Source organism: Emydura macquarii, unplaced genomic scaffold, assembly GCF_026122565.2.
Source record: "Emydura macquarii macquarii isolate MOO-44397 ecotype Brisbane River unplaced genomic scaffold, CSIRO-AGI_Emac_v2 contig_480, whole genome shotgun sequence".
Classification (NCBI taxonomy): domain Eukaryota; kingdom Metazoa; phylum Chordata; order Testudines; family Chelidae; genus Emydura; species Emydura macquarii.
Window position 1 is genome coordinate 8,856,415 of NW_027130617.1, and position 27,181 is coordinate 8,883,595.

Sequence of the window (27,181 nt, forward strand, 5' to 3'; positions counted from 1 at the left end):
TGACGCTATTGTGAAAAAGGCAAATATTCTGAGATATACTGACAGAAGTGCTGTGTGTAAGACATGGTAGGTAATGGTCTTACCTTAGTCAGTGCTGGTGAGGCTTCTGCTGCAGTACTGTGTCCAGTTCTGGGGCCACACTAAAATAGTTGTAGACAAACTGGGGAGAATCTGGTGGAGAACAAAAATGATAAAAAGGTTTAGAAAATCTGACCTAGGAGGAAAGGTTTAAAAAATGGGCACTTTTAGTCTTGAGAAAAGAAAATTGATTAACAGTCTTCAAATATCTGGGCTGTTATGAAAAGGACTGTCATCAATTATTCTCCATGTCCACTAAAGGCAGGACAAGAAGTAATGGGCTTAATCTGCAGCAAAGGAGACGTAGGTTAGATATAGTCAGAAAGTTCTCTCTAATAAGGGTAGTTAAGCTCAGGAATAGAGTTCTAAGGCACACTGTGGAATCCCCATCACTGGAGGTTTTTAAGAATAGGTTGGACAAATACCAGTCAGGGATGATATAGGTATACTTCGTCCTTCCTCAGCACAGGAGGCTGGACTTGATGATTTTGAGCTCTCTTTCAGCCTTACAATTCTATTATTCTATGAAACACCTCCATTCTTCACCCCCCAAAAAACTCCTACATTAGAAGAATGTTAATGCTGAAAGTCAAGCACTCCACAGTTAGGAAACGCCAAAATTAAGACTGCCTGTGCATCCTTCATTTGTCCTCCTTGTACACATGCATTATGATAGAGACTTCAATTACATGATCACATACAATTTTTCAAAGGACCCCTGCCTCACTCAGCGCACAGGATGCATGTGCTCATCTAATGAGTAGTTATTCAATATTTTGTTTTATACTCATTGTTCAGTGTGTGGCCCCAGGCCTTATTTACTGCACATTAATTAAACTCTGCTCTGAATACAGAATTAATTTCACCATGGCTTTTTCTGTGGCATTCATCACTACAGTATCTGTGTTTCACAAACATTATTTAATGTGAGCTGAGAGGGTGTCATCTCAATTTGTATTGATGGGAAGCTGAGACAAAGAGATTATTAATTATTTGTATTACTGTAGCACTTAAGAGACCTAGCCATGGACCCAGGTCCCCATTGTGCTAGGTGCTTTACAGAGCAAAGACATAATCCATGTCCCAAAGAGTTTACAAGCTAAGGTCAAAAGGGTCCACTAATTTTGAGTGCCCAGTCTGAGAGACCTAGGTTCTGAGTTTCTCAGAACTCTTAGCATTTTATAGCACTTTATATATTCAAAGCAAATCTGCCAATGACTTTGAGTGTTCAAACCCTGGTCTCAAGTTGGGCAACCATAAAATAAGGAACACACAATTAATGTGAAAAGTCTTGTGTAAGTGACTTGCCCAGCATCACATAGACTCTGTGGTAGAGACAGGGATAAAAACCAGTTCTCCAGGGCAGCATTCAATTGCCTTAGCCATCAGTAAGGCTGTAAGTCTGTCATGGAGATCACATAAGTCTGGATTTGGGTGAAAGGGTGAATGAACTAAAGCCACTTCATATTTACCCAATATTCAGTTGTTCCTCCAGTTCAAGAATGATTTAACTCATACCCAAAACCAGCATTGATTTTATATTGGTTTAATTAGACAGTAACTGTTTTAGATAACTTTGTCAGGCTCATTAGACTGTATGCCTAGTATTTGGATATTGCTTTCTCCATCATTAAAAGAGGATTTTATAAGAAAACAAAGATGTCAGTAGAATTCCTTCCAGTAAAAAAAGATACAGCTGTCCCTATAACACTATTGTCCCTAAACACAAGTGGGGGAAATGTGTATATAACCATATATAGTCCCATGGTATTTAACATGTCACGATACTAACTAGTGTTGCTGTGTTTGATTTTCCAGAAAAAAACAATCATAAGGATACAAGACTCTACTGACCATTACCATATATTTGTTTAGTAAGTTCACAGCAATGTACAAAAACCTCAGAACACAAACTGTGATCTGTCTCATAACAGTTCTTGTCATGCCAATTCCTTCCCACTACACAGAGAGCTTTCAGAATTAAAAGTTGCCTCCAGTCAACTGTCTAGTTTTCAAATGAAAGATACTGGATTGACAGGCCTGGTGATTTAAATCTTCTATTTATCCTCAAAACAGAGAAAGGATGACCAGCAGCAAGTTGTTATGATTCATGCAACTCATGCAAAATGCCTCATCTCTGATCTGGAAGGCAATTTGCTCTACATGTTTGTTTAATTCTTGACCTCTCTGCTCACACCACCAACAAAAAGGGCAACACTTGTGAAGTAGACAGCTGTGCACATGTAATTGGAATAAGAATCAATGTAAGGAGTAGGTTCTCTAGGCCACCAGTCAGACAACAACTTAGCTTTCAAACTAGTGAGCCACAGTGTAAGTAAAAGGCTCCATTTCCCATTATCAGTTCCCTGAGCCATCTAGTCCCCTCCTATTGTGTCTCATAGTTAGCAAAAGTAATTTACAAACTAGAGTGTGCAATTTTGCTTGATTAGAGTTATTCAAGAAAGGATACAAACTACAATACTATGGTAGTAAATTCCTAAAGATACAGTTAATTACATAATAAAAGATTGAAGGAACAACACAGTCCATTGTCTGGTATCTGAATAGACAGAGCCATAGCTAGACACATAATTATTGGTGCACAGATGGCAAATTGAGATTAGATTATTCTGAAAATTGCTTACGTATCTCTCTCTTGTTTTCCACGCTAAACTGGAACCTCTGTGATACATTTTTTAGAATATAGGGGTTTGGGATTTGTGATCCCATTGAATTCACTGGAGAGTTGAATCAGAAGTGAACTTTGGAAGTAGAGTAATTATTCCAGAATACAGTCACATTTATTCAGAATAGAATGTCCACTCAGTTAATAATTATTCTGCTATAGCTAGGTTGGTCAATTTCCTCAAAAAGACAAGCTCCTAGCCCTTATCTTTAACTTATTCCATATCTGTGTGAGCAATTACAGAAGTATCTACAAAGTAAGGTAAAGTCAAGTAACATCACATAAATGAAACATACTAGAGAAACACCTGGTCTAGGTTTTGCCGGAGAACTTCAGCCCAGTTATGTTGTAGTTCTTATTAACTTACCACAAAAGACAAAGCTATTTATGCTAAAAGAGACTGAAACATTTCAATACCCAAATCAAACAAAATCGGGTTTAGGATGCTATCTCCTACAGTTCCCAGCTGTGGGTATAATGGCAACCTGGAGACTGCATTAGCTCAGATTGAGACTTTGTTTACGTCTCAAAGGTCAGCCAATTAAATTGGTAAATTAGACAATCATATCAGTCCTTTTAAAAGCTCTGAATGGGGGTGTCAGTGTGTTTGTAGAAGTTATGTAAGCCGGATACAGCGTTAAAAACTAAGCACCATCCCTTATTTTAACTAGCATTGGAGGAAATTTTAATCTTTGTAATTAATTGTAATTGTAATCTTTGTAATTGATGGATTAACCTATTATGGGTAACTGGTGGAGAGGAGGTAAGATAGGACTGGATTTATCATTGAAGGAGAAACTGCCCTCAATTTACATACCTCCTTTTTAAAAAGGTTTCATTATCATTTACTATTTATATTACAGTAGTACCAAGAGGGCTCAGAGAGTAGAGGGCATTCTGCTAGATGCCCTACAAGCACATACAAAGACCCTGCCCTCCACCATGAACAATTTACAATCTAAGATATATAAAAAATTTAGGACAGGCCAATTTAGGCATAGAGGTTAGTCACATTTTAAAAAAATATGTTCCCTATTTCCCTGGGGACATGTGCTATTGCCTCTCTTCCCACTTGTTCTCTTAGGGCTTGATCCAAAGCCAACTGAAGTCAATGGAAGCATTGACAATGGGCTTTGAATCAAGTTCTTAGACATTAAGGGTTGGGTAATATATAGTTAGGTTTTTTTAAAGTGTTAAAATTTAGAGTTTTCAGAAAATTTAAAACATTCTATACACTGGGTAAAGCCAGCAAAAATTTTCCCCATATATTTGTCATTGAAAATTTTTGACAAATTCAAATAATATAAAAAACCTGAAAGTACATTAGGCCTTATTCTGATTTCACTTTCACTGTAAATTAGGAGTAACTCCACTGAAGTCAATGCAGTTCCACTATGCAAACCCAGAGTAAATATCATCAGGCCCATTGAATTTACAAAGGCCTCCCTCTACAACACAAGTTCAGCCAAGATAAGAAAACATCTAAAAATAACCAAAGCTAATAACCAATAACCATAGCTGTTCCATGGGTGTCTTTGTTAAAAGACTAGTCATTTAGGGTCAAATTCTGCAACAGAGATGCAAAACAGATATAAAATCAGAAAAGAAGTAAATCCAGGAGAAAGTAAATCCAAGATGCTATTCTGCTGTGTTGGTGTAATCCCTGGTGCAGTGGCAGGACAGACTGCAATACAGTCTGAGTGATGTCTAGTGATGGGGGATGTGGAGAAAGTTGAGGTACTCAATGCCTTTTTTGCCTCTGTCTTCACAGACAAGGTCAGCTCCCAGACTACTGCACTGGGCAGCTCAGAATGGGGAGGAGGTGAACATCCCTCAGTGCTGAAGGAACAGGTTCAGGACTATTTAGAAAGATTGGACATACACAAGTCCATGGAGCCAGATGCAATGCATCCGAGGGTGCTGAGGGAGTTGGCTGATGTGATTTCAGAGCCATTGCCTATTATCTTTGAAAGCTTGTGGCAATTGGGGGAGGTCCCTGATGATTGGAAAAAGGCAAATATAGTGCCCATCTTCAAGAAAGGGAAGAAAAAGGATCCAGGGAACTACAGACCGGTCAACCTCACCTCAATCCCCGGAAAAATCATGGAGCAGGTCCTCAAGGAATCCATTTTAAGGCACTTGAAAGAGAGGAAGGTGATCAGGAACAGTCAACATGGATTCACCAAGGGCAAGTCATGTCTGACCAATCTGATTGCCTTCTATGAAGAGGTGACTGGCTCTGTGGATGTGGGGAAAGCAGTGGACGTGATATACCTTGACTTTAGCAAAACTTTTGATACAGTCTCCCACAGTATTCTTATTGTTGTAACGGGATAAACCATTGTATTGTGTATGTGAGCCCTGAGACCATGTTGAGAAAGAGACAAGTAATTGATTTATAGGCAAAGAAGTATCTGTTAGATTTGTTTCGCAATGGAAAATTTTGTTATGTGATGAATGGAAAAATCCATTGAGGATTGTTAATTGTGCTTTAAGTTGTTTTGTAGTTATCTGTCCTTGTAATTGTTCCTAGTTATTTTTGTAATAGATAATGGGAAGTTGTTAATCTTGTGTAATAGATAAGGAGGTAGAAGCTGTAAGCTACATGGGGGGAGAAACTCAGAGGCAGCGAAAGACCCTGACTGAAAAGTGACCGGTTAAACTTGGAATAAGGGGAGCTTGCAAGCACAGCAGTTCCTGGCCCAAATTTGGAAGTTTGCAGTTACACCCGGTCAAGGATAAACTTCTGGCCTGGGGACTCTCCAAGGAGGGACCGACAAAGTGACATAGAAAATGCCCATAATTGGTTTGGCGGACGTATAGGCTGGAGTGGAGATAAAAGAGTTGTCAGACAAAGCAGAAGTCAGAGAGTCTTGTCGTGAGGCCCACCAAGCCTCCCTAAGGGGTACACCAAAATTGTGTTTGCAAGAGGGTCTGATCAGCCATCGCGCCTCTCTCCAGCTCGTCATCTCAACATTACATTAGAATAGTCAGGTAACTGAGCTGATAACCCATTGGGATCTGTCCCGCAGATGATAACCTGGGTGTGAATACGATAAAGGTTCCACCTGGATGAAAATCAGCGCTAAAATAAGAAAGACCAGGTCATGAAATATTTGTTAACTTGGCTGCTACTGGGTTCATCTCTACATGTGGTAAGTAGTGAATGTAAATGTAAAACTAGTAATAATTCTACTTGTATTCCAGGAGTGATTGTGGCTGTAACTGTTGGAATAACTGCTCTTTGCACTTGCTTTGTAATTATTAGTTGTTTCTTAACTTTCATTTGTGTGTTAAGAATTTGTAAACGAATTAGAGAAGACAATTTGTGGTAACATCTAGCGGGCACCCCTCGAGTCTTAAGACTCACCGCGAAGGCTAAAACCTTCAAAAGACTCGGGTGTTAGTCTCAATTGCAGGCACCCTTCGATTTGTCCCAAAGGGGCAAATTACTGCGAGAGTTCTTGTAACTCTCGAAAGACTTGGGTGTAAGTTTTGTTCCTTAAATTGCAATCATTATAATCAATTGTTGTCTGTAATTATATAAAAGTGAATCAGTAGAAGAAAAATTTAATTCAAATAGTTGTATTAGTAAGTTGATAAATAAAAACTACTAAGTGGTTAAGAATCTAAGTAGTTTGCCAGGTTTTTTTTTTGCTCCATCACACTCCAATCAAAAGAACTTTAAGCAGCCTTGGGTGCTCGCACCGCTGGTCGGGGCGGATACCTAACTGCGCTACCTCACTTATCAGCAAGTTAAAGAAGTATGGGTTGGACGAATGGACTATAAAATAGATAGAGAGCTGGCTAAATCATCGGGCTCAATGGGTAGTGATCAATGGCTTGATGTCTAACTGGCAGCCGGTAACAAGCGGAATGCCCCAGGGGTTGGTCCTGGGGCTGGTTCTGTTCAACATCTTCATTAATGATCTGGAGGATGGGGTAGATTGTACCCCCAGCAAGTTTGCAGATGACACTAAGCTAGGGGGAGTGGTAGCTACCCTGGAAGGTAGGGATAGGATACAGAGTGACCTAGACAAATTGGAGGATTGGGCCAAAAGAAATCTGATGAGGTTCAACAAGGACAAGTGCAGAGTCCTGCACTTAGGACGGAAGAATCCCATGCACTGCTACAGACTGGGACTGACTGGCTAGGCAGCAGTTCTGCAGAAAAGGACCTGGGAGTTACAGTGAATAAGAAGCTGGATATGAGTCAGCAGTGTGCCCTGGTTGCCAAGAAGGCTAATAGCATATTGGGCTGCATTAGTAGGAGCATTGCCAGCAGATCAAAGGAAGTGATTATTCCCCTCAATTCGGCATTGGTGAGGCCGCATTTGGAGTATTGTGTCCAGTTTTGGGCCTCCCCCTACAAAAAGGATGTGGACAAGTTGGAGAGAGTCAAGCGGAGGGCAACAAAAATGATTAGGGGGCTGGAGCACAAGACTTATGAGGAGAGGCTGAGGGAACTAGGTTTGTTTAGTCTGCAAAAAAGAATGAGCGGGGATTTGATAGCAGCCTTTAACTTTCTGAAAGGGGGTTCCAGGGAGGATGGAGCTAGGCTGTTCTCAATGGCAGTAAATAATAGAACAAGGAGCAATGGTCTCAAGTTGCAGTGGGGGAGATCTAGGTTGGATATTAGGAAAAAGTTTTTCACTAGGAGGGTGATGAAGCACTGGAATGGGTTACCTAGGGAGATGGTGGAATCTCCGTCTTTAGAGGTTTTTAAGCTGCGGCTCGACAAAACCCTGGCTAGGATGATTTAGCTGAGGTTAGTCCTGCTTTGAGCAGGGGGTTGAACTAGATGATCTCCTGAGGTCCCTTCCAACTCTAATCTTCTATGATTCTATGATGGGCCAGATTAATTGCACCAATGTGGCTAGCAAATCCCTAGAGGAAAACCACTCTGGTCCAGAGTACTGCTCACAGTTTAGTCAAGCCAGTCACAAGAACCTAGACACGGAAAGAAATTGGTGCTCCTTGCTGTTTTTTTCTCCGACCATAATATCTGCTGTGCTTTGATGGCATTCTTATTATTAGCAACTCAGGATCTCCTGCCTGGTAATCAGTGAAGAGTGTTAGTCATGACACAGCTGGATATAGCACTACACAGTACCCTACTACTCATGACAATATAGTTCCAGTATTACTATAGCCACTCAGGTTCATGGGCTGTTCCCTCACTGTTAATGTCACAATGGCCGGTGACACATCTTTAAGCCTGGCAATGCATTCTGTTCCAAATGGTGATTTCTGTGACACTGGGGGCTTTTGTGTGCTGCTATGAGCATAAGGGAAGAAAGTACTGTCCTACAGGTGGATTTTATAGTGAGAACAGGGACTGTTTTAACTGACATGATCCTACTAGTCACTTTTAATTGTGTGACTTTTAAAAATGTATTAGTCACCCACCACACACATCAAAACAGCCTAGGACTGCCTTTTTCAAATAGGAATACCTATTGAAAAGGTTTCCACAATCCTATATGTCAAACCAACTAAGAAAGGAGCAGTTTCCATTCTCAACTACCCCCACACAATCCCATTTGTTTCAAGTTGTTTCTGAGTAAAATATTTCGAAATAAAGGAAACCAAATTAAACACATGAACATGTGTAGATAAAAATCCTTTCAGAACAAGAAGGTAGCAAAAAGTGATAGAAGCATCACAGTTCAGATCTGGATTGAGAAACAGGTAAGTCAGCAATTCTAAGTTAATCAGAGGAATGTTCATCAGCATGTTCAATGTCTGAAGCTGTCAGCAAAGTTTCTAGAGATACAGCTTCTTGTGCTAGAAATGTAGGGATGATTACTGTACCATCAGGAGACAAGAGCAAAACCAGACAAGAACAACCCCCACATAACCTCTGAGAGTGCCTAACTTTAAATGACTAGAATAACAACGAATGATATGAGCCTACGTTTTCAAGATTTAAGTAATAGAGAATGAATTTTAAAAACGCAATATCAGAAGTCAACACATTCTTGAATAATCAAGGATTTATCTGACTTTGGCCTTACTTTACATTCACAATGAAATGTTCTAACACCAATCAATAATTCATACCATACATTTGATTAAATTATTAGAAGCCTTTATTTTATAGGCTCTAATCCTCAAATCCATACTATGTTTATTCTTTTCAGCAAGTGAAATTAAGCCCCATTAATGTCAATGAGCTGCATTCTGATTTCACACTGATTTTACACCAATGAAACTCCATTAACTTCAGTAGAGTTATTCCTGATCTATACTAGTCTAGGTGATATGAAAATAGGCATGCATAACAAATACACTGCATTGAGATATTTATCTGAGCAGGACTTCAGATTTGCTACTACATTATACCAATTTATTGCCAGTGTAACTTCACTGGAGTCAATACAGTTGCGCTGGCATAAAGTTAGCATAGTAAAGGTAGAATCCATTTCTTTTCTAAAACTATAAAGTGCCTCTTAGGCCTGGTCTACACTAGAGACTTTTATTGACCAAAGTCAACTTTTTGCACCAAAACACTGGTGGTGTACACTCTGCAATCCCCTCTGACTCATCCAACTCTCCTGATTTTGCAACAAAATTAAACCACCTCAATGAGTGGCGTAGGGTTTTTTGCACAAAACTTTTAGCAACAAAGCATCAGTGTAGACACAACGCTTGGTTATATCATAGTAAATGGCCTCCAGAAAGTGTCCCACAATGCTCATCTGACTATTCTAGCCATCAGTTTGAACTCTGCTGCCCTATAGCCATCTGCACCTCCCCCTTTAAAGTCCCAGGAATTTTTGAAATTTCACCTCCTGCTTGCTCCACATGGAAAGCTCACATCTGATCTTCCCAGCTGACCATGGAGGCTCCACACTCAAAACACTTGGAGCACACTGGAGCTTCTGGATCTGATTGGTATTTAGGGAAAGGAGGCTGTGCAGTCCCAACTCCGCTCCAGCCAAAGGAATTTCGATACCTACAGTCAAATTTCTCATTTAATGGCAGAGGAGGGCTATGAATGGAACACGCTGCAGTGTTGTGCGAAAATCAAGGCTAGGGAGTCAAACCTTCACTCTAGTGCAGAGCAAAAGATCTGCCGCTTCTATAAAGAGCTGGAAGCCATCCTCAGTGGCGACCCCACCTTCACTGACAAGAGACCCGTGGATATTTCTGCGGGTTAGGGACAGTGGACACTGAACTCAACCCTGACGAAGACGTTGTGGACGAGGAAGTCAAGTTGGAGGAGGATGCGGAGCAGAGGACCAGGTTGTTTGCTGACGTGGGGAGCCAGGTCCTCTTCTTGATCCAGAAGGCTTGAGCCAGTCCCAGACCTCCAGTTCTGAGATGCAGGATGCAGGAGAGGGGAGTTCAGGTAAGTGATTTTTTGGAGCTGATGCTGCTCAGTTACATGAGGTACAGCTGTCCTTTGCTGTGTTGCATTATACAGCTGGTGCAAGGGGTAGAAATGCACAACTGTAGCTGTTTTTGTATGTGCTTGCCATTCTCCTGTTCAGCTAGGCAGTGCAATGGAAAAGTGTGTTAATACACACTGAGATTTCATGGGAATCCTCCAGAGAGATCTCTAGGAAACTTTTCTGGAGGTACTCGCCAACCCTCTGCCCGAGATTCCTTAGCAGAGCTGCTTTGTTTCTTCCCCCATCGTAGGAAACTTTCCTGTGCCAATCAGCAGTCACTTGTGCAAGGACCAAAGAGGCACACAGGTGAGCAGCATAGGTACCCGGTTTGAAGCTGCTCGCATGGAAGAGATGCACCCTAGCATCCCTGCTTACTCTCAAGAATAAGATATCGGTTTGTATGGCCCCCTCCTGCGGAAAATGGTGGCACAATTTTAAATTTTGTCCCTACCTACCTTCATCAATATCCCAAACAACCACCCAGAACCTTTTCCCCACCTCGAGTGCTCCCTCCCCCTTGGCACAACTCACCATGCCCTAGTTGATTGTCAAGCTGTGAAACGCAGTTGGCACCCATTGCATCATGGGACATTGAGCCCACACTCATGATGCACTGCGATCCTCTCCGCCTTCCCACAACTCCTAGCGGCACAAAGTGGCAAACTGCATAGTGGGATAGCTGCCCACAGTGCACTGCTCTTAATGTCAATGCTAAAGCACCAACTGTGGACGTGCTTCAGCAATACGAGTGCTGTGTGAACAGGCACAAGCGTTGTAATTACAACGCTTCTTGATCATTGCTGTAACTTGCGTCAACAAAACTTTCTAGTGTAGACAAGGCCTTAGTTTCAAAGAGTGTTAGAAAATTCTCCCTTTCTACAACACAGCCACTTTTAACTCTGTGATACTAAATTAGCATTTGTACATGTTCTATCTGCAAACCTTTAGATTTTTATGGCCTGATTTTCAAAGGTGTGTTGAGCAACTTCCACTGAAATTAAACAGAGCTGCAGAGGTACTGCTGAATTTAACACTGTGTTTTAACCTATCACCAATACACATACAATGTAAAACATCCTAAATTAATTCTGGGCGAAATTCACCCCAGTACAGAGGGCTAGTGCAAGTTGATTTATTCAACTTTCTAAATATATATAGAGGTATCTCAAAATATTTGTTGTGATTTTTCCTTTATCTTCATTATAGTAAGTTCCAACCCTGATTATTTTGCTTTCCTAATCAAAGTGGAAAGATTGGAAATCAAGACAAGAAGAAAATGTAAAGTGTGGATAATACTTTCAAGTGACTGGGTGTTGTGAGGCTAAATTAATTGATAGCTGCAAAGTGCTTGAATCCTCAGGTAGAAAGGCTGCTGATACAATGTGCCCCAGTCCCACAGTTTCTGAGGTTTAAAATGGGCCTTTTCTGTTGGAAAATGGATTGGAATTGGATAAGGAATTGATCTGTATAGTAATTTGGAACTATACTTCAGCATTACTTACTAGTACTGTACTATATAGTTATGTACTAGTTTGCAATATAGCCTTCTTATTAATCCCAAATTTAAATTTTACAATAGTGAACAGAGTGAGGTTTTAAAAGACAGTAGAATGTGTCTTTATATTAATAGTGTATGACAGAATTAGATCTGTGAATGAGGTTTTAGAGTACACTGTATACTGCATTACTATATATATAAATAGGTCAGAGTTGCTCCTCTTAAACCACACTTTATTTGATCACATCGCAGCCTGCAGCACTTAATTAAATGATACAAGATATATAAATTCATCTCACAATAATATAGGTCATTGGGATTTGTTAAATAATAAGATTGAGAAGCAGGGTGAAAACGGCAACCATCTGCAAATATTGTTAATGTGTTTCAAATGTAACTTGCTTTTGGAAAAACAGTTTAAAGCAAATTTGGACCCAATACTTCAAGTCTTATTCATGAGTATGGTCATGTCTATGCTACATACTTTTGCTGGCATAGATATTTTCGTCAAGGTTATGAAGAGGTGTGATCCCTGACCAACAAAGTTCTGTTGGCAAAAACTGTTAATTTAGATGCAGTTTTATTGGCAAAACTAAGCTTTACTGGTGGCAGGAATAAGCTATACCAGTAAAAGCACAGTTTTACCAGTGTAGCTGCATCTGCACTAGGCACTTCGTTGGTATAGCATACTGGTCTAATTATACAGGCACAGAGCTCCTAGGATACAGAGCCTCTTGGATGGCTATTGTAACCCTATGCAGAACCACTATTAAATTTATGAATGGTTTGCGACTGGGTTCAACTCCATGCAGGAGGGTTACTACAGATCGTCTGTGAATTAAAACCCCTGGAGAGTAATTACCCCTGGATCTGTTAACAGCTACTGAAAGTTCCACCTTCTGATGTGATTTGCATATACTGGTTCATACTGGGTTTTTCAGAGACCAAGACACAAAGAAAGGGCTATGGGTATAAGCGAATGAGTTTAAACATAATCAGAGGTTTCTTTTCGATTCAGAAAACAGGCAGGACTTTTTGTCCAAGGAAAGGCCCTAACCCTTGTGTAACGCTAGGCCCAAAAAAGCCAAGCAACTTTACAAATTGCATGGCCCAAATCTGACCTATAAAGATATATTATAGGAAAATACAATGGTAGTGAGGGTCATTCCTCATAAGTAGATGAGAGCTTTGATATGCAAGTGTATTTTGGTAGTTATTTGATGTTGTTTACATATCTCTTGTTAGAGGTTAGCAGTGTAGATAAACTGCTTTCCTGTCTATCACTGTTCTATTGATTAAGAGTTCAAAAGGAACATATGAACATTTAGACGGAACTTTGAATGCAACACTACGATTGTTTGTATTTCTCTTTGAAGTTTAAGTAGTAAACACCTGTAAATTACCTTGTGCTAATGTAACTAGTTACCGGTGTACACAGGACATAGGAGATGATACTGCAGAGTCCCAAGTAATCATCTATTAATTGTTCAAGGAGGCACCTGCTGTCAAAAAAATATCGATCAGCCTGCATGGATCTATAAAAGACTCTAGTGGACTGATCCTTTTTATCTCAAATCTGTCCAAACTCGGCAGGGAAAGTTTGGATTGCAAGACTGAGATCCCAGCACCAGCCTGGAATCACCCTGCTAATTCTCATGGAAGAATTCAACAAACTCTGTACATGGACCATTTAGTCTTCATTTTTCTGGACTGGATTACTAACAAAGAAGCTCTAAACAAGGACTGATAAGCCCCAAGGTGTTTGGGTAATTTCAGAGACTTTGCAATTTAAGACTTTTGCAATTCAGTTGTCATCTCTACTTTGAAACTGACTTAAGAGCTTTATTTTCATCTGTGTATGTATACCATTTTAACCATTACTCTCTTTCCTTTTTTAAAAATAAATGTTAGTTTAGTTAATAAGCATTGGCTTTAAGTGTGTATTTGGGTAATATCTGAACGATTCATTGACCTGTTTGGTAATGTATCTGATCCTTTGGGATTGGTAGAACTTTTTTTACATACGATGGAAAAAGATTTCCAATAATCCCCATCATATTTGACTTGGCTGTCTGGGTGCTAGCTAAAGGGCTGGATAGTTTTAAGGGAACTGTGTTTTGTCTACTGAATGACCACAGTGAAGACATCAGAACCTGTTGTTGCTGGCTTGGTATAACGGGAGAAAAACCACCAGTAATTAGGGCTTTGCCTGCCCCATTTTCTTTGCAGTATTCTTTGCAGTTTGCCCTGTTTAAGCTATCTCAGCATGGCTCCCCAGGATGCCAACATCACACCTTGCTAACAGGTTGGAAGGGATGTCGGCCTACCAGACTCCCCAGGTGGAAGACGGAGTGATTTCTGGTATGTTTATTAAGCATGTAAATCCATTTAATGTTTGTGCTTTCTTTGTATACCTTTTTATTTTGAATAAATGTACTCTGCTGAGAAAGAGTTTTGTGGTAACTTGTAAACCGTGAGCAACATGCTGGTCCTAGCCCTTGAAGAGAAACAAAGGACAGGTGTGCTGGCCTTTAGGTAGACTGGGCTGGGATAATGCAGTGTATGGCAGGGGTTATGCAACCACAAACCCCCAGTCAGAAGGGAGTGGGATGTAGCTTCATTCCAATGTAAACACGTAAGAAGGCAAAAGGTCATCCTCCTGACACAGGGCATGCAGCTCAGCCGTAGTTATGGTAACTGTCTGTGTTTCATCCACACTTAAAAATATAGGGTGAAATGCTAGCCACACTGAAATCAATTGTAAAATTCTCATAGACTTCAATGGGGCCAACATTTCTCCCATGGAATTTAATAGTTGGCAGTACTGCCAACCCCAAGCATTCAAAAACCATGAAATAGGCTTAAAATCATAAGATTTTAAGAAATAAATATATTTGGATTCTTTTTTTTTTTTTTTTTTTTGCACTTTAATCCTTTAGGATACACTCAGGTCACATTTTCAAGCTTTTCTTTGCACACATGAGGACCAGAAACATACTTTCTTTTATTAATTAAAACAGATTCCAGGAACAGAGGGTTAAATAAAAACACTAAATTTTGCAAGGCTTGTGATAAACTTGTAGGAACTGGCAACTCTTCACCAGAAATTTTTGCTTTTACCTAAAAGTAGATAGCCTTTTGCATCTTGCCTCACAGTAGACACAGAGGGCCAAATTCTGGCCTGGCATGGGGGATGCAAGGGCTGCAAATCAATAGAGATCCTGGCATCCAGATGTGTGATAACTATATATCTTTTAATACATGGGGAAAACTTCTGTAGTGGGCTATTCCTCTGAAATAGAGGCAGAACTTGACCAATACATTATCTATAAATAGCTATTATATCTGTGTCTACCAAAGGTATCCCTAAACCTCTGACTGCCAGAAGCTGGGACTGGGTGATAGGGGATGGATCACTCGATAAATTGCCCTGTCTGTTCATTCCCTCTGAAGCTTCTGGCACCAGCCACTGTCAGAAAATAGGACAACTCTGGGCAAGATGGATCACTGGTCTGACCCAGTATGGCCATTCTTATGTTCTTATTTTCCACTCCTTATAGTGAAACTGTAAGGAAATTTAAATGGAAATAAAAGTTTAAGGCAGCTTAAAATCTTCACATAAATGACTCTTTTCTGTAACCAAAGGAAAAAGATTTCTTCATATAAACTTCTCTTCAAATAAATAAACAGTGTGAAGAATTTACAGGTCATACTCTTGTACTCAAAGGATTTAATGCATACATCTAGCCACACGTATAAAATAAGAATTTTATACAAACTTAAAGAATGCAAGTTTTCTGCTCGAAAAGAATGCAATGTTGAAAATTAATCTAAAACAGTGAAGACAAATTAGAATTTATGTAACTGGTGCTGATTAATCATTTTAAATTATGAGCCTTATAAGCATCTAGAGATAGATTAGATGAATTATGATGCAATGCCGGGGGTTGAATTTAGCTTGGTCATTAAATATTTTTTTTTAAATTATAAAGCAGAACTGACTATTTAAAAGATTGTATGTGCTAAGCCTGCAAGTAAAAGGCAATTAAAATGGAAACGATTTGTAAACATACACAGACACTGACTTCCTGATTCTTCTCTCCTTCCTTTTTTCCTTTCTCTCTGTCCTATAGACTCCAAGCATTACTTTGTCAAATTCAACTTTGATTACAGAGGAACAGTCAGCTTCATACCATAAAATGTACATACTCTTTCTCGTTTTATAGTATATCTACTTATAGCATTGCTCCTATTTTAAATTTATTTGGCACTTTTCAGATCACGAAATACATACAACACTATTGAAATTCCACAGCCAGGTTATTGCAAAATAGTGGAGGGTGATATGCAGGAAGGAAAGTGCAACAGGATATCTAGTATTCAAGTACAGCATAAAAAGCTTCTGTTTTTAAGGCTGAATTTTTTAAAAAAAGTGAGGCTGAGCAGAGAGCAAGCCTCATCAAAAAAAGAGAGAGGGAGACAGAAGTGAGGACAATGTAGTGGGAGGATGGGTAGGCCTGTTAGGACTCTGGACTAGCACTCAGAATATTTGGGTTCAATGAGACACAATTACAGACTTCCTATATGATTTTGTGCAAGTTACTGATCTTCTCAGCACCTCAACTGTAAAACTAGTATATGTTCCTTCTTTACCGGGATATTATGAGACTAACTCCATAAACACTTGAAAGGTATTCAAATACTATGGTCATGATGCTGTATAAATACTTAAATATAGAAAAAAGTAGAGATGGGGGAGAAAGAAATGTTGGTAAGACACTCCATGCAATAGCCCATATCGGATTATCATCATGGGAAGGCAAGAGAGTTTACACACAGAAGACTTTCATCTTCAAAGCTTCAAATTTCTAATTTGCTGAATAAGAACAATTCCCCTAGTTTTGCTGACATTGTATACCGCAGGAAATTTCCAATAGATGGCAATGGTACACATTCACAAATTCATCCCATATAGTGTTGTACAGAACCATGTGTTTGATCTCATGGAAACCATTTTTCCACCTAGTTTTCCTTTGATGGGTTTATATCTCCTGAATGTTTATTTGAATCTGGAGTTTGAAAGGAACAAAATCACAAAGCACAACTCAGCCCAATCCACAGTTTTACCTGGTTTCAGATGTAAATTGTGTAAACCAATTATTTGCGCGTAGATTAGCTATAACCACAAATCAGCCCACATTCACTTAAGAAATTTGTTTTACTTGGCCAAAGTTTTGAATTTGTAATGAAACATAAAACTAGATTACTATCCTGGGGTTTGTTACAAAGTTTCACAAAGCTCTAATCACAAAGGGCCAGTATTGGGGGATAAGAAGGAGTGGCACATCTTTACATGGATACAGATATGAGCTGTATGGCTATATGGTACAGAAAGGTATTTCTACCACCTTGAAATCTAGGTACCTAAGTAAAAGAAAGAACACTGCAAAAGCAGGCCTGTTTGAATTAACTCTTTTTTCCCCCTTTCCTTTTCTGTACGAGTCCCACACCAGCTCCAAACCCAGAGGTACATGGCCCCAGAACTGGCCAGAATTTATTCTTCAGAAGAAAGTCCAAAACACTTTAATGTGCCTGAGAGGAGGTTCCTTCTTCTCTACCCCCCGACCCCATAGGATCAGCAGATGAACTGAACCACGATTGCTGAGCCCCTCTCTAGAATTAACGTGCTTGCGGGATGTCACCGACGCCCCGTCCCGTCCCGTCCCGTCCCTCAAGCCCATCCTCCGACGCGGACTGCTCGCAGGCCAGGCAGGGCTAGAGCGAGGGAAGGAGTCAGAGCAACCCGGCCTGTGCTGCGCCCCCTTCCGTCGGCCAAGCTCGGAAGATGAAACGCGGGGCTGCAGTATCGGGGGAAGAGAAGCGCTGCGCCTGCTCCTTCCCAGGAGCTGGGGTTTCACTTCTCCTCCTGCCGCTTCAGCCCATTGCACCGTTTGCAGTTGTACAAGCTGCGTGCGCGGCTCAGCCCCCGCCCCAGCCCCCGCCCGGCTCTCTCCGTCTCGCCGGGGCTCCAGGCAGGCACCTGGACCGGGGGAGCGGCTCTGAACTGCTCACCTCAGGGCTGCTGCAGCAGCGTGTGAATCAAGCCAGTGACTCACCCCCCGGCCACCCCCGTCTGCTTCGCGCAACCGGCTCTCGGCCGAGCTATAAATAGGGTCAACCCGGCTTCCCTCCGCAGACTTCGCTCAGGCAGCGGCTACTATGCGACAAGCACCTACCTGGTTCCCCGCTAACGAGGGCGCAGCAGGACGCGGAATGGCGGGCGCCGTGGCGCTGCTCCTGGGCGCGCTGCTTGCCCCCTGCTCAGGTGAGTGCCGCTGCCCTGCCCGCCCGCCGCGGGGGGTGGGCCCCCGCTTTCCAGGCACCGCCGGCTGCCTTCGCGCCTCACCTGGGCGGGGTGGGACGCAGCCGCCGCCTTTATGTCGGCTCGTTTGTCCCTCGAGTCCGCGGGTGGGGCCTGGAAGTTACCTGCGGTGCGTGGGGCGCCCCCACCGACCAGTCCACCTGCCCCGGGCCGGCCAGGGGCTGCCCGCTGCCGAGGGAGGGGCCCGGCAAGGGCAAAGCCGGACGTGTGGGACGTGCAGCCCCCCCCGGGGAATTGCCGTCGTGGTGACGGTCGGGGAACAGTGGCCGGCGGGCAGAGCCGTGAGGCTGGAGCCGGGATTTCGAGGCGGATAAAGCATAACGCCCACGACCAGCCCAGACGCCGGGGCCGTCCCGGGCGCAAAAGGCCCTGGCTGGTTTGGCTGTTTCAGTGACGGGATCGATGGCCATAAACCCCACAACGCTCCTGTAGCTAAAGGGCCGTCATCCCACTTGTCTCGCCTCCTATGCTGGCGCCTGCAGGGATGGGGGACTGGGCCGCAAATGGACCCTGGAGCGTGCCCCTACGGAGGGACTAAACCCCAGTGAAAGCAACAGCAGGGCTCTGCCTGCGAGGCTGTGGAGATCCAGATGACGTCAAACTGAGCGCACTAGCGTCTGCCCCATCCCATCCCTTTCCAGGAAATGCCCAATGTTTTGTATCCCTTTTTAAGACAAATCAGGCTTTTCTTCTACAGGGGTGCATAGGTACATTCGAGAGTGATCTTTTATGTTAATGTATTTTAAATGTACAGTGAAGGAGAGGAGGTAGTTAATTATGCACTGGTTACTGCCCAACATTTTACTGGAATTATTTAGAGTGTCTTTTTAGTATCTGCTTTAAAAAAGAAAAAGGGCATATCACGTAAGTGACATTCATACAAGCAAACAACTAAATTTATAAAAAAAAAATAATTCTAAAAACAGCTATTTCCATTTTATTGTGGTTCTGTGGGAATATAGGACCTTTTAACGTCACTACTCCTGTGAATTTGGCTCCTGTATATCACCTCTCTATTTAAGTTGAATTTAGACTTCATTAAGTTTGATGGAAATGGTTGAAAGTTAAGAAATTAAATACTAGAATTTTAAAAAGTACAATATACATCCACTTATTTTTTACTGACTTATTTATGCACAGAACACTAAACAACTATAAGTCGCTGACTAGACACTTTTATAGAATGAAATTGTGCATTTATTTTGGTGTGCAATTTTGCTCATCTGTGCGCTTTTCAAAATAAGATATGCAATTACTATGGCTGAGCATTCATCTAAATAAAAATCAAGAAACTCAAAGTTATTGGCTTCCACAGCAACTATAACCATAGACGAATTTTATCTATATTGTATGGTATACATGAATATCAAATGTAATGCAAAATCTCACATTTCCTTCATGTCTTTGCAAACTCATTATAGAATGCTTAAACAGCAGAAGGAAACACTAGAAGCAAGCAAAAATATGAAATGTTCCTAGATGTATAAAATGGTCTTTTTTGCATATATGATTTGGGGGTCAGGGGAAACAACTATGCTGAATTACAAAAGATTTGGATCACTCATGGGGAGAAGAGGAACTTTCTTCTCACGTACAGGATACAGGAATTTCCCATGGCAGAAGTAAAATAAGTGATTTCTGTGAATTCCCCCCCTCCACAAAACAGAATTTCACAATCACAAATATTTAAAGAATCTCACTTCTGCTAAATAGGGAATGTAATAAATCCAGAGCTCTACACAGTGTGACTGATCACAACTTTTTTTCTGTCTTTAAAGGTAATTCAGAACTATCAACAGCAGTTAATATAACTTGGTCATCAATCAATTTCAAAACAATACTACAATGGCAACCCCAGCCAACCAACTATGTCTATACAGTACAAATATCTGGGTAAGTGGATATAATTTTAAGTATAAATGCCTGGTTTGCCCCTGCCCTTTTCACCATGCTCACTACAGATTGTAAGGAATAGCAACTTTAAAGAGACGTTTGAGATTGAGGCAGAAAAAAGTGCAGTCATGGTTGCATGTTTGAATATCTTTAACCGATGAATAATAACACAGAGTCCAAACGTGGGAACTTTTGGGAAAGTATCTCTGTTTTGAGTTTTGGTTGCCTCCAAGTGCAGGTGTACTTGATTCAGGGCTCTGGTTCTGCTCATTCCAGAAATAAAATGTATGGCTCTAGATCCAGAGTTTGGCTCTGGGGTTTCAGTACAGGCCACGTGGTACTAGAAAACATGACCCAAAATATTTTTCACTAGTTTACACTCCTTCAAAGATTGCACAGAGTATGTCTGTCGAATTTGACCCTCTACATTTAAAAAATGTATATAGTTTCCATCTGTCAAAACAATCCCATCTTTTTAATGTTAAAAGCATTTGCAGATGCATCATAGATATGACAAACTTTATTCTAATTTAATGATTAATGCATTAGTTAAGTGGATCAAAGTTATTTAGTCTTGCTGGGTAACATCAAAAAAAGACTTTCTCTAATACCTGGTTTATAAAATTAATGTTTAGACTTGAGTCTAAACACTGGGCTAATAAAAAACCAAGCACATATTAAGTACCTAATATTTATTACAAAACTCTGTTGAAAAATCTTCATTGTGCGTAGAGTCTATGAATTAACATAGAAACAATGACTCAACATGCCCTAAAAAGAAATTACATTATTAACTGTCTGCACACTTTTGGAAGCCTTGTACTGTAATAGTTTTTGGCATGTTTCACTGTCTACAACTGAAGGCTAAATTTCATGAGCAATATGTGAAATACCCAATAATTTGTGGAGTTTTTTTTCATCATCTTTATTTTTTGTCTGTGCGCGCTTGGGGTGAGTGGTAAAATGTACTTTGCTATGTTCCTTATAAAGCCTTTTAAAAATAATATAAAAGCAAATGTTTAAGCAGAATGACATAATGCTGACCTGAGTCTGCAGACTGTCTTAAGATTTCCAAAGTGGTCTGCACCTCCATTTGAAATTTTTTAGGGTCCACAGATGAAAAACCTTGTACCAGTGGTTTTCAACTTAACCTAAGGGCCCAAGCCTGCAGGCACAAATAGACATAGGCCCCAATCCTGCATTGTGAACCAGGCACGTTTACTGCTGTACACACAGTGAGACCCATCTATCTCAATGGTGCTCCATGTGAGTACAGCAGTATGCTCACATGACTTGCAGTGCAGGATCCAGACATGAAGTTAGGCATTCGGTACCCTTAAAAATCCAACTAGATGCCTATGTGCATCTTTAGGTGCCTAAATTTAGTCCTTAGTTCTTTTAACTTTATTTGGCTCTTTTGTAGGGCCAAATTCTTTTTGTATGTAATCTAACTGAACTGAATTTGATTGTTTGTGCAGGTAAGGGCTTGTCTACACTTATGCTGTCAATTTATGTCGCTCAGGGATGTGAAAAAGAAACACCCTGCTGGGCGACATAAATTTTGCCAGCATAAGTGCAAGTGTAGACAACGCTATGTCGGTGGGAGCTCTCTCCTGCCAACATAACCCAACTATACTCGTACTTATGCCATCAAAATTTATGTAGCTCAGCGGAGTGTGGTGGTGGTGGGGTTCCCCCCCCCCCCACACACATCCCTGAGCAACATAAATTTTGACAGCATAAGCACGAGTGTAGACAAGCCCTAAGGCACGCAGGATTTGGTCCTAATTCAAGAATGAATCTCAGATTTTCCTGCATGTAGTTTCACAGAGGTGTTTAACACAATTAGTTTCAATTAATGATTCAAAAGAAAGCTAAAAATAGTATTTTAGCTGATTAGACTAAACTTTGAGAGAACTAGTAAACAATGCAGGTTTAAGTAACCTTTGTTACTTGCAAGGAATATCTGTCAGGTGGGTGTGGACTACATAGTTATTAGTTTTTAAACTGAAAAGACAGCTGTATGATATTTGTAAAAAAGTATTGTAGACTCCACAGCTGCTAATATAGACACAATAACTCTTAGCACAAGCACTGTGTTTTTTAAATTATACACAAATTAAGGTTCCAAACATTTGAAAAAACACAGTGCTTGTGCTAAGAATAATTGTGGGGCTCTGTATCTGAACTAGGATTTAGTTTATGGGCATTTTTAAAAAGGTTTGTGCATAAAAGAGATGCTTTTTTTCTTCCCCCCTGGGTGGAAGATGGGGATTGGTTGGCATGTCCCTTTTAAAGATAACTGAACTTTTATAGTTGTCCTTTTTGACTTCTTTATTGCTGATCGGGGGCAGGGCAGGAACCCTCAAAGATGGGTTGGCTATTTTTTCCTGCTTATGAATATCTGGTATTATCTTCCCTATCATATCTAGAGGATTCTGTAAACCACTTTGAAACTAATGGAATTATGACATCATAAGAAACTGAAATCTTAGCAAACTCCTATTTAACTAAAAATTCTGACAAACACTTAAAGGAAAATCACTTTAACATACACTCAACATTCCTGTCATTTCAGCTAAACTATTTGAAAGCTCTCACACTTGTCCTTTGAGTCTCCATCAAAAAGAGATGAGGGCTAGATTTGATATTTCTGCTTTTAAACATTAAAAAAGACAACACAAGCTCAATTTTTTGCTTTCTTTTTAAGAAGCAAAAATGGGCAAAGATAATTTTCCCCATTTGCAAATAATCTAAAAAACTGCTTGTTTTCATTTATGAAAAATACCTGAACTGCACCACCCTCTTTGCCATTTAGACACTCAGAGAAGTTTGTCATTTTTTTGCAGTCAGCTGATTTAATGTATCTGAACTGAAGTTTTATTCCTGTATGACTAGTAGTGATGATGTTACATGTTTTTTAATTATGCCCATACCCATATTTAGAATATCTAGCAGACCAGTGACAACATTCACTAGATTAGTTAATTGTCTCTTTTATAACTATGTATAGTGTCCATATCAGACCCCTCTCCTTACCCACAGCAGTGCATTCAAGATAGTTAAAGGTTCTTAAGGTCATATCTAGAAATGTATTGTTGCCTTTGAGTAAAATTTTCAAAGCCTCTAAGTAACTTAATAGCCTAAGTCCCATTGTCTTAAGTCACTGAGGCACTTGTCTGTCTGTCTTTCTGTATAGATTTGGTGGGGGAGGGGGAAAGGCAGTGTCAAAATTATTCAGAGTGGCAATTTCCTGTTACATTTACAGACATGAAAACATGTTATCAAATCAATGCATACACTTTCCTTAAATTATATATTTTATATTGACAGAGAAGGCAGGTAGATTGGTTCACTGGAAGTTAAATTTGAGTGACTTGGTTCAATTATTAAACTGTGACTCAAGCATGCTTGCATGGTATGGATTTTCTTCCTCAGCTTCACAGACTACAGCTTATAAGTACAACCATGCTGTATTCAGAAGAAATTGTAAAAATTGTGGACTTTTGAGGATTACTGAGCTCCATTTTATCCCAGGAATTGTACATGACTAGTGCATGGAACTATGTTCAGAAAATTTTATAACAATGTTCCACTCTTGGGTCCTTTCAGAGTCAACGCTGACTGGGAAAAAGAGTGTGTCCACACAAAGGAAACAGAGTGTGACGTTACTGACAAAATGGAGAAGGTAAAAGACACCTATACTGCACATATAGTGTCTGAAATGCTTTCAAGGACAGAAACGTTTGAGGAGCCACCTTATGCAATCTCCCCAAAATTCACACCTTACAATCAGAGTAAGTAGGATTGCCTATTAATAGTTGGTTATATCACTTTTTAAAACTGAATTATAGGAAATGCCTATTGATTCAATGGGACTTGGATTGAGCCTAGAGTTTTTCTGTTTAGGTTCTTGCTCTTGTCACTGTGGTGCTTGACCATGTTCTAGCTCTGGCTGAAATCTTTCCCACTGCAGGGGACCTCGTAAGATCTCATGCACCACTTCATCCCTTAACATAGGATTTAAGTGGTGCCTAGAGTCTTGTGTGAGCCCTGTGTACTGGGTTGAAATGTTATTAATATGCATTAAATGTGCCAGTCACTGTATTATATAGGCACCATGTTTAAACCTGGTAAAGTAGAGAGAAAGTGTGTGTGTGTGTGTGTGTGTGTGTGTGTGTTTTGGGTTTTTGTTTTGTTTTGAGGTGGTAGTGGGGAATGTTGTGTGAAAAGGAAATTGCCAATTAACATTTTCCCTATGCCTGGAATTAAATTCTAAAAATATTTGTGTATGTCAGCTACAATCGGGAGACCTGGGATTCAAACTTATGAACTAAATGACTCCAAGCTGAAAGTGGTGGTTGAAGATCCACTTACACCATACAGATTTCCCAATAAAAGCTTTAAAAGTATCAGAGAGATTTTTAAAAATGACCTGGAATATACACTGTATTATTGGAAAGATCAAAGTACAGGAAAGGTAAGCCCTTATTTTCAACTTCCTATACCTCTAATTTTGTGTGGTCTATAGTTACAAAACTTCTGTGCTATTAAGAGCTAACATTTTTATAAAGAATGTCTTCTTGAAGAAAGTGTCTTTTTCTTTATACATAGAAAGAGGCAACAACAGAAAGTAATCAATTTGAAATACGCATTGACAAAGGGAAGAACTACTGCTTCTATGTACAGGCAACTATTCTCTCTCGCACAGAGAACCGCAAAAGTCAAGAAAGCAACGTGAATTGTACCAGTCATCAAACAGATGTTTTAGATGGTATGTATCTGGTGAAACAGACTATCTTAATTCTCTGTATGATACATTGAGGTTTACAAGTTTTATTGATTCCAGAACAAAAGACTTCCTATTTAAATCACTATGGGCCTTTTTACTCCTTCCACATGGAATCCATGTGAAGAAATCTCCATGAGGTAATAACCACTGAGATCTCTACCATATCACAAAATTGCTATTGATTTCAGTGGGAGCAGAGTGAGGGCAACACTGAGCACTTTTGAACATCCCACCTTTGTCCACGATCCACAACTACCTATTCATTTTTAAAAAATGGTTTTTCCTCTTTGGGTGGCCTGCATAGTTTTGTGTTTTTTCACTGAGATTCCAAATTCTCTCATTATTGGGCCTGTATTTCTTTTTCCCTTTTCCTCAGTTTAATAAATATTAGTTTACATATGAAATTTTCCCAACTAATGGCCCTGTAGTAAGTGCTTGCATGATGAAGCCTTCAGATATGCATGCCAGCAAACTATGTGAGACACAGTCATCAGCCTCAAATATATGCACAATTCCTACTTTTTCATGTGCTCTAATCATTTTCTCAAGAGCAGGTGCTCTTTTAAGGTTTACTGTCCTTCAAGTTGCAGCATTCAAATGGTGTACATTAAAAATGTGTCCAACCAGACAAATATATAAGCTCTTTATCAAACAATGAAGAGATCAGTGAAAGAATGGCATTGGGAAAGGAGATTTCTCCATTGTGCTCTGATTGCAGCATATTTACTTGCCCTGTTAACCTGCCACTCCAGCCTTAACAGAAATATAGAAATGACACCAGTAAAATCCAGTGAGAGAGCAGGAAAGGCCCTGCATTAGAGTTGTACATACACCCAGACAACACTATTTAGAAAAACAGTAGTTGCTTTGTGAAGGGGTGTTTTGGGGGGGTGGATGTAGAGGGGACTATGGGGAGATGTTTTGTTGTGGGTTTTTTTTGTTTTTGTTTAAGGCATTATCCTTCATTGGTATCAAAACAAAAACTCTTTACTGAAAATGTATCTGATTGTAAATCAGTGTCATCATCTCCCTTATGCTCCCTCCTCTTTCCCTAGTGGGAAAGAATCTGCATTTTATATTACTAAGCAGAAACCTTTCCCCCAAAACCTCATTGTCCTCTCCCCACCATCCAAAAAATAAAATATTCCCTCTATAGAGAATTTTCAATGTGATATCACAAAATGATTTCAGTAAACTTTATCCAAACTGTTTTGTTTTTTGGCAGTTTAACATCCTAGAATAAGTTTCTGTTAAAAGTAAACAAAGCTGTTGCCCAAGCATGACATTTAGGCCTTCAGTTATCGCCATGATCCTTGGAGGTGCAGAGTCCCTCATAGGAAGGGGTTGGCTTCAAGGGGACCTGAATGTTCTTAGCACCTCATGGGAAGTATTCAACACTTTTGTAGAACTGGAACCTATGTTAGTTATGACATTAAGATAAAGCAAATGACCACTATATAAAAATCTATATGCACTGATGAGCTATTAATTCTTTGCTTTTTTTCTCCCCACCAGAGTATGGAACTGAAATGTTGATCATCATAGCAGCTGCAGCCATTGTAACTCTCATTACAATCATTGTCTTGTCTGTGACCCTGTATAAATGCAAGAAAACAAAACATGCAAAGGAAAAAGAAACCATGCCACTTAATGTTTAAGGAAAAACACCATGTGTCTTTTGTTGCTTCAAATGCTGCTGCCTACCAACACAGAGAATCTTATGGTACTTGTGGGGAAAAAACTACTGTCTCTAAATATTATTAGCCTTTACTTACACGTAAAGGAACACTTCCTGTTTCTGTGAACTTTTTTCATATTTAAAGCAAAAACACTACTTTTTAAACCGTTTGTTTAGATTTTAATAATGTTAGTAAACTGATGAAATGTGCTGATAATGATAGCTCACAGATCTGAAAACACTACTATTCCTTCTGCACTTTTTGAATAAGTCAATTTTAGATTGGTTATTCTGTATATCAGTTGATACTGGTTATCAAAACTAAACAAATGACTGACTATATGACATTCTAACAAGCTCACTTGTGAGGAACTGCAAGTACAATGTCAAAAACTAACATTCAAAACCATAATGCAACAGATCCAAACTTCTAACAGTCATTTTTAAAAGACGAACTTGCTATCAATCTAGCGACAGAATTAGCTGTCTAAACTTTTTAATAAATTTTTGGCATCTCCAAATGCCAAAGTAAATAATGTGCATTATTTGCGATTATTTTGAATCAACAGGTAATTAATTTCCTGTACATACTCAAATGCTAAGTTCTACTTCCTATTATCGTATTTTATATTGATTAAAACACTTGAGATCAATATTTTATTTTTATAATGGGATGTCTATATTAATGAACTACTTCGGTGATGTGATTTTGGAGGTACCTCAGACTACTACAATTTTTAATATTTATGGTTTTTATAAATGCATTTTCTATATATT

The 27,181-nt window shown here is 39.9% G+C and overlaps 1 protein-coding gene and 1 long non-coding RNA gene across 2 annotated transcripts in view; one reads left to right on the forward strand and one right to left on the reverse strand.

Annotated features, from left to right (window-relative positions):
* The window catches only part of LOC137146761 (uncharacterized), a 76,152-nt gene that overhangs the window by 32,029 nt on the left and 16,942 nt on the right, over positions 1-27,181 (reverse strand). Inside the window, exon 2 of the long non-coding RNA XR_010918039.1 lies at positions 84-171. This is a non-coding gene — a long non-coding RNA (uncharacterized lncRNA). The remainder of the gene's footprint in view (positions 1-83; positions 172-27,181) is intronic.
* On the forward strand, positions 13,993-26,926 carry F3 (coagulation factor III, tissue factor). The gene is made up of 7 exons (XM_067538249.1): positions 13,993-14,020; positions 17,856-17,984; positions 19,820-19,934; positions 23,547-23,731; positions 24,233-24,414; positions 24,549-24,708; positions 26,242-26,926. The coding sequence occupies exons 2-7, from the start codon at positions 17,879-17,881 to the stop codon at positions 26,382-26,384; spliced, it is 891 nt and encodes a 296-aa protein (XP_067394350.1). The 5' UTR covers positions 13,993-14,020; positions 17,856-17,878; the 3' UTR covers positions 26,385-26,926.

Bases quoted from the DNA above. Each gene is read 5' to 3' on its own strand.
- F3 (XM_067538249.1), top strand. From the start codon at position 17,879: ATGCGACAAGCACCTACCTGGTTCCCCGCTAACGAGGGCGCAGCAGGA. The intron at 19,935-23,546 runs GTAAGTGGATAT...GGGTCCTTTCAG, and splicing joins TATACAGTACAAATATCTGG to AGTCAACGCTGACTGGGAAA. The intron at 24,415-24,548 runs GTAAGCCCTTAT...CTTTATACATAG, and splicing joins AAGATCAAAGTACAGGAAAG to AAAGAGGCAACAACAGAAAG.